Source organism: Agrilus planipennis, unplaced genomic scaffold, assembly GCF_000699045.2.
Source record: "Agrilus planipennis isolate EAB-ADULT unplaced genomic scaffold, Apla_2.0 scaffold214, whole genome shotgun sequence".
NCBI classification, from domain to species: Eukaryota; Metazoa; Arthropoda; class Insecta; order Coleoptera; family Buprestidae; genus Agrilus; species Agrilus planipennis.
In genome coordinates this window covers 229,588-242,270 of record NW_020438974.1, presented here as the reverse complement: position 1 = coordinate 242,270, position 12,683 = coordinate 229,588, and the positions used below count along the sequence as shown (strand labels likewise).

Genomic DNA, 12,683 nt, shown 5'->3' with positions numbered 1-12,683 from the left:
AGAACACAGGTAGTTACTCACAAATAATGTTATTCTGAACAAGGAACCGATTCATTAATCGCGTATCTCTTATTCTCTTTCTTTCACTTTGTTAACGTATCTAATTGAACTAACGTAAAGTGAAAACCTCAGCTATATAATTCGAGATTTAATCATACTTCGTCATACAAAGTGAACGTGAAAATTCTGGATGAAGTTTTACGGTTGGATGCAAACGTAATTGATGCGTTTAATGTTGGTTTTCCATTTCCAGGTAATTATAAAACGGTGTGACATTTTCTCGAAACTTGTCCTACCATTAAATTGCGTAGGAGCGAAACTTTTCCAAATTGTTAAAGCTTTATGCTCACGTTGTATAAAAAAGGATATTTAATACTGATTTCTATTATATTAAACGATCCGAAAACAGAAAATATAAAGCAGAAATACATTGCATCTTCTTTAAAAACAAATAGTAAAATTGTAATTATAAAACTATCGCAAAACAATTGCATAATAAGACTAATAGGAAAACATTGCGCTAATTAAGCTTTTGTTTCGAGTTGCAATAATTTTAGGTACAATATTGCAATTCACTTTTTGTCTGCTCTAATATGAATTTCACTGGTCGTGACATATGACGTCTGTTCAAAAAGTGTTGCGAATTTTGCGTTTTTTTCAAAAATTATTTATTTATTGATGAATATTTATTTTGTTCCCTTTAAAGTAATCCCCACCGGATATTATACACTTGTTCTAACGCGTATTCCAATCCTGAAAGGGCTTCAAAATATCATTTTTTGTGATTTTGTTCAGCTCCTCCTTCGATGCCGTCTTTATCTCCTTAATCGTAGCGTAGAGTTGTCCTTTCATGGGCCTCTTCAGTTTCGCGAACAAGAAAAAGTCACAGGGGGTGAGATCTGAAGAATACGGTGGCTGCGGCATTATTAGTGTTGTTTTTGACCAATAATTCGCGCACAAGCAACGATGTGTGAGCAGGGGCGTAATCATAGTGTAAAAGCCAATTTTTGTTCTCCATCACGCCCTTGCAATAGAAGAAAACTGTAAGCAAAACCTCCACATTCAACCTAACTTGGCGCGTTTCTTTCGGTCTTGGGTCGTGCGGCAGCTTCCATTGGGATGATTGAGCTTTGGTTTTCACGTCATAACCATAAACTCATGATTCGTCACCAGTTTAGGTACGAATTTCGCGGCGACCCGTCTCATGCCCAAATAACTGGTAAATACTATTTTCTTCACTTCATCAACGTTTTCGTCTGTTGTTGACGCGTTCGAGAGTCCGGCATACTTTTCGTCGTTCTCATCTTCTCGGCCCTCTGAGAACTTTTTGTACCACCGATAAACGTTGCTTCGGTCCAAGGTAGCTTCACCATATACCACAGTCAACATTCGAAATGGTTCCACGCACTTAATTTTGTTTTTCAAACAAAAGTTGATACAGATTCTTTGATCCACTTTTTGGAATAGACAAAAATCGAAGACGAGCCAAAACACGTGCAAACAAAACAGCTGTCAAAAATTAATGGAACATTCAACATGGCCGAACTTATCTGTATAAGTGAGAGACATGAGTATATGCAACCCGCGGAAATTCAAAATTTGCGATACTTTTTGAACAGACCTTGTACACGTACAATCATGTGTTACTTCACTATTCGCTATATTCAAACTGAATCTTTTTTAGGACACTGCACTTCCGCAGAAAAAATGTGATATGCCATGGTTCATCTCAAACAACGAAACGTTAAACACGTTTAAATAAAATATTGAAAATCGTTAAATTTTGTTAGTGAAGCGGAACACCGACTTCAGAAAAAGCAATATTTCTGCGAAACGTCTAACATTTCTTATTAAACGATTTTAAAAAAGAATTAAAATTTGGTTCACGTTCTTTAACTTGTGCCTATACGCATAAAGTCAGTTCTACATCTTCATCCAGCATAATTAACACATGCAAATTCAATTGTTTCTATTAACTCATCCCACTTCGACTACCGAGGTCAGCTTCCAAACCAAACAACCAGTGGCTTCAAACTGCGCACATTATTATACCTAGGTAATCTAAAATAATTTTGTAATTACATTGCTACACAATAATTATTACTATAAGTAACGTAAAACAGGAAATATGTTCGAATTATACTGAGGCGTACAGAAAGGAAGTAAAGGAAAACAAACGGATTATTAATTTAGCATCATCTCACAACTTTCACAAAATGTAGTATACGAGTATTAAGATTTTTAAAAGTTTTGTCTACAATGTTTTCTTATTTTCTTTACTATTTTTTTGTCGTAATTTAATATCGATAACTGCAATAAAATCATTTAATGTAGGTATGTGTATGTTGACATTTGTACTTGTATAATATTTTTGTTTTTCAAAATTTTGACTACATGATTTTCCAATTTCTGTTTTTTTGTATGACTGCAATTTAATATAGATAACTGCAAGAAAATGCCTTAAATTTCAAGTGATAAGAAACGGCAGTTTGTAGTTTTGTTCAGACTATCACTCATCATCATAAGTTCGTCAGCTGGACAGGCACCTCCACTTTTCTTATCCTAAGCTAATTTTCGCATTCTCCTAATACTAGAACATCTCACTATTTGTGAACAGTAATCTAATCTAGGTCCATCTTTACTCTCTCTTAAATACTGTATCTGCTTCCAATATGTCTCTAACTAGTCCTTCATGTTTTAGAAGGTTCCTACTTCGCCTTTTATCCTACCTCTACTTCCATAGCGATCGGTATTCTCCTATTCTTTCTAATACTTTTTCATTTATAACCTTCTCTATCCACGGTATCCTCATCATTCGCCAGTAACACCACGTTTTGAATGTTTCTAACCATTTCTTTCTGGCGTGACCACCGTTTATGTTTCGCACCCGTACAGCGCCGTACTCCAGACACACCTTTAAAAATCTATTACGAATTTCTAAATTAAACTATCACTAGTATGCTTAAATATTCCGCATTAATATGTTTCAATAAAATAATCATTTAACCTAAATAATCGTTTGTGATGTAATTTTACGTCTTCAAAATAACGTAGTTTCAAAAATGGCAAATCCAACAAACAACTCAACCATATTATGAAAAACGTACACCTTGCATCAACTTTACACCGTCTTACAATATGTCGTCACCGCTTTCACTTGTTCCAGCAGTTAGATTTATTGTTACTACCAATTTTTGGAACTGCTTATCCGGACTTCAATCTATCTTTACTTACAGTTGCGCTTTTACTTGGATATAATAATTGACTGAGAGTAATAATATACACTCTTATCACGTCCTTCATGAAAATTTTTAATACGTATTTTGCAGCTAGTAATGCCGGGCAGGGGTGAGGAACGTGCGACCTCCGTAGATTCTTGTGTGACCTTCATGAAGGCTCGTATTTGTATTAATTAATATTACTAGGTAAATAAGATTTTGCCACCGATTGAGTACAACATATGATGCAGCGTTTCAGCTTTGGCAATCTTTATAGCCTGAAGTTTAAGTCATTTCGAATTGATAAAACTATACAAAAACTAGATGTAATCATTCCGTTAATCAGCTATCAGATTATGCAGCCTCCTTTATTAATGTGGCCTCCAATAACAAAAGGGGCTCTCATGTCTGTTCTAGTGTCAAGAAAAAAGTGACCTTTCTTCAGCTTCCTTTTAGAAATTGTGGTTTAGGAGGGGAAGATGAAAAGCGAAAGAATTATATGTGGAATATTAACGCTGCCCTAGCATTTACCTACTTAAATGGTCCAAGGAAATCACAGAAAAACTTAGATCAGAACAGTCGAATCCGAAATCGAACAGGTGTCCTCTCGAATGCTACAATATATGATCTAGATTCCTAGAGCACGTCATGTGACAGATTCTATTGGGCGTTAAATAACAAAAGTATATTTCTTACTTTTCATTGCTATAAATCCATTCCAAAGGATTTTTTCACATATTTACGAAAACTATAAAATTCGGAGTGGTGTGACCTAGAAGTCGGCTGAAAAGGATCACACCAAGCAGTCTTAGAACGGTCAGAAGCAGAGGGGTTTTAGTCAGAAGGATCAAGAACACCTTTTTAAGAGTCCGTTCAGTTCAGTCTTCTTCTTCATGTCGTCCGTTTCCTCTTTCGCTTCACAATCAACACCTACCCATTGTCATGATCCCTGTAAGGCAGTGATTCCGAACCTGGGGGTAATTACCCCCGCGGGGGTAAATCAATTATTCCGTGGGGCTAACAAAGAACCTAATAATTAAGACCTAAAATACGTAGCTAGATAGTAAAAATATAAAATTATAGATATGTATATGTTTATACAACTGTATGCACAATTGGTAAATATTGAACCAAACAAGATCACATTTGAAAATTCTGTGGTTCGGCATTTATCTGCAGCAATAAACTCACTGAAGCAGTATTCTCCAGAGATGGATAATCATCAGCCNTTACGTATAAAATAATTCGAAGTGGTCTGTATTCTGTTGAAACTGCCAGATGGTGATCGCGATTTCGATCTTTTTGGTTCTCATCAGCGCGTCGTAGACAGCTTCGACAGAACGGATAGGAAAGAGTGGAGGTACGTGACCAACCAGTCTTAGGACTGACGACCTTATGATGATGATGGTTAATCGTTAGTCCAGTTCTTGGATATTAAGATCATTTACTACGGATGATAACATTATTAAAAACGAAGACGTAGCGACCAACGAGGAATATCTTGGACTAGCCAGAATACTACTTGCCGAGTAGAATTTCAAAATTATGATCTTAGCACATTTTGGCGAAAAGCTGGTGCCGAATATCCTGCTGTAGCTAACAGAACTTTAAAAATGCCAATACCCTTTGCCACTAACTATAAATGTGAGAATGGTTTTTCAACTTTGGTTACACTGAAAACAAAGACCAGAATCATTCTAAATGTGGAACATGACTTAGGATGCGCTTTAAGCGAAATTAAAGCTAACATAAAAAAACTTGAAAAATGCAAATGGTATTAACCATCACACCAACTATCTTTAGTTAATTTATTGTTTAGATATATAAAATTGTAAGATTGATGTGCAATTTGTGATTATTAAAGATATTTGTATTTGCTTGTGTTGTTTGTATTGATAACATTTTAAGGCCGGGGTAAAATCAGTTTTCCTAATAGGTCACAGGGGTAACAATATTAAAAAGGTTAGGAACCATTGCTGTAAGGCCTCGCCAGCGTTGCACCACAATGTCGGAGGAACCGTTCCTCTACCTGTACTACTCCTTAGGTGGTGGGAATGAAGCACCCAAAAATTTTTTTTAGCGGGTCCAATTTACTTACACTCGAAAACAAACACACAAACACAACTATGCATTGTAATGTTACAAGCGATTTCTCATTTCTAGATTAATTGCAACAGTTAAAGGAAATGAAAATTTTCTCTAGGTTATCGTTAGAAGTTGACGTTGTTACTGAATATTCACGTCATTATAACCGCATATTTAAAATTTAACAGTTCAATTTTTCCTTTTAACTGCTTCTAATAATACGCAGTAAACAATTCTGATATGATTTGGTTTTCTGACAACCGAAACGAAACAGAATGCGACTTTTCACGTGTATTTCTCGGGACTCTATTTTTCAACAGGTACCTAAGCAGGAAATCATTCTTACGCATAGTGAAACCCAATAAACCCGCTTTTGATAACATGTCGCTTCTCAACTATATAAACGTTATGATTTCTATTTGCACGTACATATAACACCTACAGCAAAATAGTATAGTATAAAATATGAACACCTCATTAACGTTCAAAAATATTCGACAGTAAAATGTGTAGAAAACGGTGGCTTTTAATATAAAAAATACCAGCGGCAATTACCTGCAGTTTCGATCGATTGTAATGATGTAATGTAAGCTTTAGAGAAATACAGTTTGAATCATTCTGATCAAAAGCCTCATTGGACACAAGTCCTAATAAGCCTGTGTTCAAGACAATTGGTCAAATGTGTTCAAAATCATAGACACCCAGCGGACCCTTTCCACTTAAAATAAAATAAAAAAAGGGGTTAAATTTAGATTTCCTGGATATCATCTAACAATAAGAGACAGTTGCATGATGTTTAAATAGGTCATTAGGTTGGGCAAGTTTTGAACGGTCGTAAGTCAAAAACTTGAGATTTTTAGGACTTTTGATCAGGGTAATTCCAAGAACCTTTTTCCCAAAGTTTAATAACAATCGATCAAAACTCATTTTTATACTAAAACCTGTGTCCCACTTTAATGTCTAATAACAGCAGGCAAGACGAAACATTACTTGCCGTTATTGGGCGTAAAACAGTAAATCAAGCAATAATAGCAGAGCACAAATATAGTTTTATGGCTAATCTTTACAAATGCTATCGATTTATGTGACTGCATTGAAAATTCTAATCTTATCGATTTTTTAAACATCTGTTGTCAAAGGCCAAACAAACTACATTTCTGTACACATATATTCTCTTTCTTTCTCTTTGTAAACGTATCCAGTTGAAGTACATATAGATATGTATAACGTTACACCAGCTGTCAGAAATACATTTACTTAAAACTGCAGTGTAAATTGATCAATTAGAAATTTAAAATGCTGTACATGTTGCGACAATATTTACAAAAGAAAATGCGAATTTAATTTTCTGTAACTTTTGGGATTTTTGCATGAGAAGTTCTTGAGTGAATAAACTCAACCAAACCAAAGGGGGTGGCTGGGGTAGTGTTTGTTAATTGAAAAAGGTGATATATATCAATAGTGCGTTTGTGTTTGGTAAATCAACTAGCAGACCATGGTCTGGCAATAAACGCCGATAGCCGGCTTGCTTCTAGTACCCGGCAGATCCGGCACGTTTTTTAGGGTCCGGCCGAATGCCGGATAATGACGCCGAGGAACCGGCACTGCCGGGTATTCGGTTATCCGGTTATCTCTAATAAAAATACATGTAAGAGCCGACTTCTTCTTCGCTCGCATTCGGGAGGATGTCGGTTCAATTAGGGGTCCGTCACTTAGGCAAATGCTGGGGTAGTAATATTCATTCTACAGATAACCTTTCATTTTCTTCATTTCGTCCGTCTCATCTTTCTCACCCGAACCAGAGGCTGAAGAGGACCTTCCGCCCTACCTTCCAGCATTAGTGGTTGGTGCGAATGTTTTTATTTACTCGAGTATTTACCTAACAGGCTCCATCGAGTGTTAAATGTTAAAGGTCCATCTTACTACCGATGGTCAGACAAAACGGCGCGATTATTAAATTAGCAGCAAGCCATATTAAGTGAAAGACATTAGCATTTTGCTTCTTTCGGAAGTCATTATAAACTTCCTCTAACAGGTTGTACGAACAGAATGGCAACAATCACTAACTGTATACTTTTAGAAGTCGACCTAATTGTTACTTTCTGTGCTTCTTTGAAATTTAAAATTCAAGCGTTTCGTACCAAGTCTAATCGAAGGCAGATTTAAGTAGGTGGTACTTTCATTTCTTGCATCACCATTAGCATTACGTCCTGCTTATAGAGGTCATTTAGAAGGTCGGCGAAGTTTTAAAACTTTTATCGTGCTATGCGAATAGGTTTTCTTAACTTTTGCAGACATCTTTTAATTTACTTACATACGTATGCAATTATACATATAGTCGCACGTATCAATGTAATATAAAAACAGCCAGCAGCAGACGCTCAGATTTGTGCGTCATCAAATTATTATGAAATGGCGTAAAAATAACCGCGATGACATTAAATGTATGCAAAAACGTGCAGTTTCGCCAATGCTATTTTGTGAGGATGATAATAGCAATTAAGAAAAAAATTTTGACAAGGAAAAGACCTTGCACATCATCCACAGTTCTTAGATACTTGTTAATAGGTATACCAATGTTATTAAGATGCGTTATTATTAATTACAGCTAATTTATAAATAATCATCTAAGCCAATCGATTTACGATGTACTGCACCTACTGCATTATATTCGATTTAAACATTCACTGTTTAGATACATACCCGAATAGAATTTATTTTGGGAATTCCCTAACTTCAATTGGGTCCCTATTGGAGATTGTTGGATTTGCCCAAATTGGGCATTTCCCAGCTATACCCAACAAATTTTGATCTGCGTATTTTAGGGCAATCCCAAATTGCACTTCCGAACTACAATCTTATTAAAGAATAATTAATAANCCGAGTAGAATTTATTTTGGGAATTCCCAAATTCCAATTGGGTCCCTATTGGAGGTTGTTGGATTTTCCCAAATTGGGCATTTCCCACCTATGGCCCAATGAATTTTGATCTGCGTATTTTAGGGCAATCCCAAACTTTGTCCAAACTGCACTTCCCAACTACAATCTTATTGAAGAGTAATTAGTAATTGTTTAGTTTAGCTCAGGATAGGAAAGAGTGGAGGTACGTGTCCAACCAGTCTTAGGACTGACGACCTTATGATGATGATAAAATAGTTATTTTATTTATTCTATCCTATTAATAATTATTTTTTATACTTTCATGTAACAGCTGACCATTTATTGGAAAGTATTCATTGGGACCCAATTGGGATTTCCCTAACCATATCTTAAGAATCATTTTATTGTAACCCAAGAAGACATGTTGAAGAGCAAGTAGGGGTAGCGTGCGTTCGTGACCAGTATAACTACTAGTAGTTTACAAAACAGTTCGGTGATATCTTTTTTTTTTCGTGTATCAACATCGATATTTTCAACAATTTATTTATGTACTATGCCAACAAATTCATCGCAAGAAAGACGTCGTGGTCAAAAGATTTGGTGAAAAATATCGGGAGTTATCTTTAATACATGAAGAAGAAAATTTGAGGTTAGACAATATTCAAAGTCGTGAAAATGTTATTTGTGAGAATGGTAATAGTGATACAATGCTTAATAATTCAATTGCAGAAAGTGTTAATGCTATTGCATCTTGTCTTTATGATGTAAGGGATTGGGATGGATTTCGACATAAAGGGATTATATCAGCAAAAAAACCCTCCAACGATCACAGCCTAACGGAAAATGCAGTTTTTCAGTAGAAATTATACTTATACTATCATATGATGTACTACCCATATTAAATTCCCTAAATTTTCCAATTGGGGTTTTCCCTATCGGGTCCCAGATGGGGAAAGCGTTACATTTCCAATAGGGAACCGGTTGGGTATCCCATTTGGGACCCTATTTGAATTTGGGAAAACCCAATCGGGACCCAACGGGTTCCCAAAAATAAATTCTACTCGGGCGGATGGATATGTTTTTGAGATAATTGTCAAAAAAATTGAAAACAATCACATTTCTTATTTTTTTTGGCGGTTAATTGCTGTACAACAAATTGAGCAACTCTAAATGTTCTTGCTGAATAACATCTTTCACCATCTGTCATAGCATTTGTACTAACTGTAAGTGGTAGCGTAAAGGGAGCTTTAAAATATAAAAAAATGGATTTAAAATTTACATTAATAAAGAGTCTAAGGCAATTCTATTATTTACGTAATCAAAATGAATGGTATGCAGTTATTTATTGTACTTTGAAGTAACTTTGTGTTTAAGAAACCTGAGAAAGCAGAGTTTTTTATTTGACGACAACGTTTTGGCGAAGGTTAAACTTTGACATGGGTAGTGGTAAGTTAAATTTACTTTTTGTACTTTTCTTGTGAATCNTACTTAAAATATTTTTCTTTATAATACATGTATCATTTTAATTTTAATATATTTATATTAAATTTTCAATACATTTAAAAATAAAAATTCATTTGGAATTTCCCTAAATTTTCCAATTAGGGCTTTCCCTATCGGGCCCTAGATTGGGAAAGCGTTACATTTCCAATAGGGAACCGGTTGGGTATCCCATTTGGGACCCCAATTTGAATTTGGGAAAACCCAATCGGGACCCAACCGGTTCCCAAAAATAAATTCTACTCGGGTATGGCATGGGGATACTTATGAACTAACCAGCTTGATATACATTATTTGGATAAAATCGTAGGTTTAATCAAATTATAATGATAAAGCGTGCGTATTACAACTCGATCTGTTTATTTAAAATAAACTACGTTTATGATTATATTAGGGTGACTCTATTAAACTGCGTATTGTACCTACAATATCTTTTCCACAAGTACCTGCTCATTATTTTCCATAATTACCGTTCAACTTTGCTCGCAGTTCACGGAAGTGGCACTTAACTGTATCTAGTAGTTGGCGTAATTCCTTTGTTCTGTTTGAAATTCTTTCGACTTGATTAAGTAAAAATAAAGCTAAGAATCAAGTCATTAATTGGGCTGATTTAAACGTATTACAGGCTTGAACTGTATTGCTCCTTAGGTCCTCTAGTAATCTGTTGGCGTCCCAATTAATGCAAGTAAACAGTTTGTAGAGCGGATAAATACGAAGTCGTCGTGAGATAATCAGGTGTACGTGTATACCGATAGTAAGGCCAAAACTAAATTTGACTGAATTAATAAATTTTAGACAACAAATTACTCATCGTCAGGGTCGAGACACAGAGAGGTACAAACTTACTTTCAGACTTCCAAGAACACAATATCGCAATGAAGTGAATGACGATTATTTATTGTTTTTTTGTAGCCCATTTTACTAATAAGGATCTAAGTATCTATATGGAACTTTCAATTGTTCAATTTTAAATTTAGCGACCTTTGAAGAGAGATAGTGATATAAACAGCGCCTTTAAATTTTTGTTGGGGGTGTCAATAATGAGTTACATTCGTTTAACTACCCATCAGTATATTTATACCAGTATAAGAAGAGTAGACAATAACTGCAGTACATTCACATCAGTAAAGGTTCAAAGTCTTTAAGAAAAGCAGCAGCAAAAGAAAAAACTAAAAATCAATTTATCCAAGAAGCCTGTATAATACATATATTACGTCAGTGACTTTATATATGTATACAATCGAATATGAGAGGGTGCAACACCCAGACTGTCTAGTGTACAGGTTCAACTTGACTTGTAAAACTTTAGCAATAAATACAACTCTGTATAATCCGATATTTTGGAGTTTCTATGCATTTATTTTATAAAAAGTATCTACGTAATTCAGTAATTAAGGATCAACATTATATTCTAATAGGCACCTACTTATTTGTATAGTACTGAAGGATTTACTCATTATTTAGTTTCGTTTTGTTATTATTGCTGCACATTCTTCTTTAAAGTAACAACTGCCTAAACAATGACAGGAACTTGTTTTCTATAGGTACCTACGTTAAGAAAGATAATTTCTATTGTGGAAGGAATATGTGTGTGTCTGTAATAAATGCGCCAATCAACAAATACAACAAACAAGTGGAACGAAACAAAAACCTGTGGTTTTGTTGCGACAGAAATGTGGTTTTCAAGTAGAATGTGAACGACCTTGTTATCATAATCGGCACGAAGTTTAATGTAGAGAAATACAATTTACTTGCGTAGTTTAAACTTTTTTGTCATTAGTATTGTAATTTGTAGATATGGATGACATTTGCTTTGATTGTTTTTATAAATGCTAATATAAAACATCTTTAATAATATCTATAACATATCGTAACTATAGTACGTTATATGTACTTATAAAGATGGATTTCACAATAATTTTATTACTGTGTAATTTTTATAGTTGAATATCTGCCTTCTTAAGATTAAGTACTATCGGTACCTCTTCCGATTTATTACCGTTTGTGCATATTTGTTATATGTATTACTAGTACATATACATATAAATATCATGGCATAAATACCTAATATCTGCTAGATACTAAGGTTGCAATATACAGGTTCATAAACACATTATCTACCCACACCACTAGAGTGTATCAACTCATTGTCAATAACAAGTAGCTAGACCCATAAAAGGAAACTGGAAATAATGCCTCCTTCATTTGTTTGAAAACATTGAAGCACCTTAACGCTCAAAGTGCCTTACCTTTTGTCGAAGAAATTAGTTAATTTTCCAAACCTATCCAAACATGCGTGTAAAATAGAGCTTCTTCGTGACACTGTAATGTTTTTTTATCTCAGTCACTCTCAAACAAAGAAACTCTCTTTTATATGCAAAACAATAGTTTTATCAAATCACTTTAGTACCTTTTGTTGAATTAACATTTATTGTTATTAGCGCGTTTTTTCTTGTGATGCACTTTACTGAAGAAGTTACTTTCTTTTTTGTTACAGTTCTAAAAAAAGGAGATTCTTTTATAAAAAACTATACAAATGTCATTAATAACCTAAATAAAAGTTGTAGTTTTTTTTAATTAATCTTAAAAACTGTCACTCCGTATTTGCTAATTTGATACTAATTAATGCAAAAGGGCGCATTCACACTTATAAACCGTAACAGGCCCTAACTGTACACAACGAAAACTCGTGTAATACTGATATTGCGCAGTCCCCCATTCCAAGCAGTAGGTTTGAAGCTTCGCGGACTACGATATTGATATTGCTCTGAAACGTAAAGTTATTTCTACTATGGTTCGTGCGGTTTAGTACTCGATATTGACTTTCAACTGACAACGTGAGGTGGATGGAAGTTTTGAGTTTACCTTTCGGCCGCACGTGGATATTTCTTTGCTGAAATTGGGTAAGAAGTCAATCCTTTACTCCATTTCGACAACATGAAACGAGAAACTCCACATTTGAAACAGATTTTTATAGAGATTAGTTTGCCTTCTTAAGGA

The 12,683-nt window shown here is 34.7% G+C and overlaps 1 protein-coding gene across 2 annotated transcripts in view; it reads right to left on the bottom strand.

Moving 5' to 3' along the window:
- LOC108739150 overlaps positions 1–12,366 on the bottom strand; it is a 157,890-nt gene extending 145,524 nt beyond the window's left edge. The window contains exon 1 of one of the 2 annotated variants that reach the window (XM_025975437.1): positions 12,094–12,366. In XM_025975437.1, the coding sequence (XP_025831222.1) occupies positions 12,094–12,111 (18 nt within the window). In that variant the 5' untranslated portion in view covers positions 12,112–12,366. The other variant, XM_018472898.2, reaches the window with a different exon arrangement.
- Between the last annotated feature and the right edge of the window lie 317 nt (positions 12,367–12,683).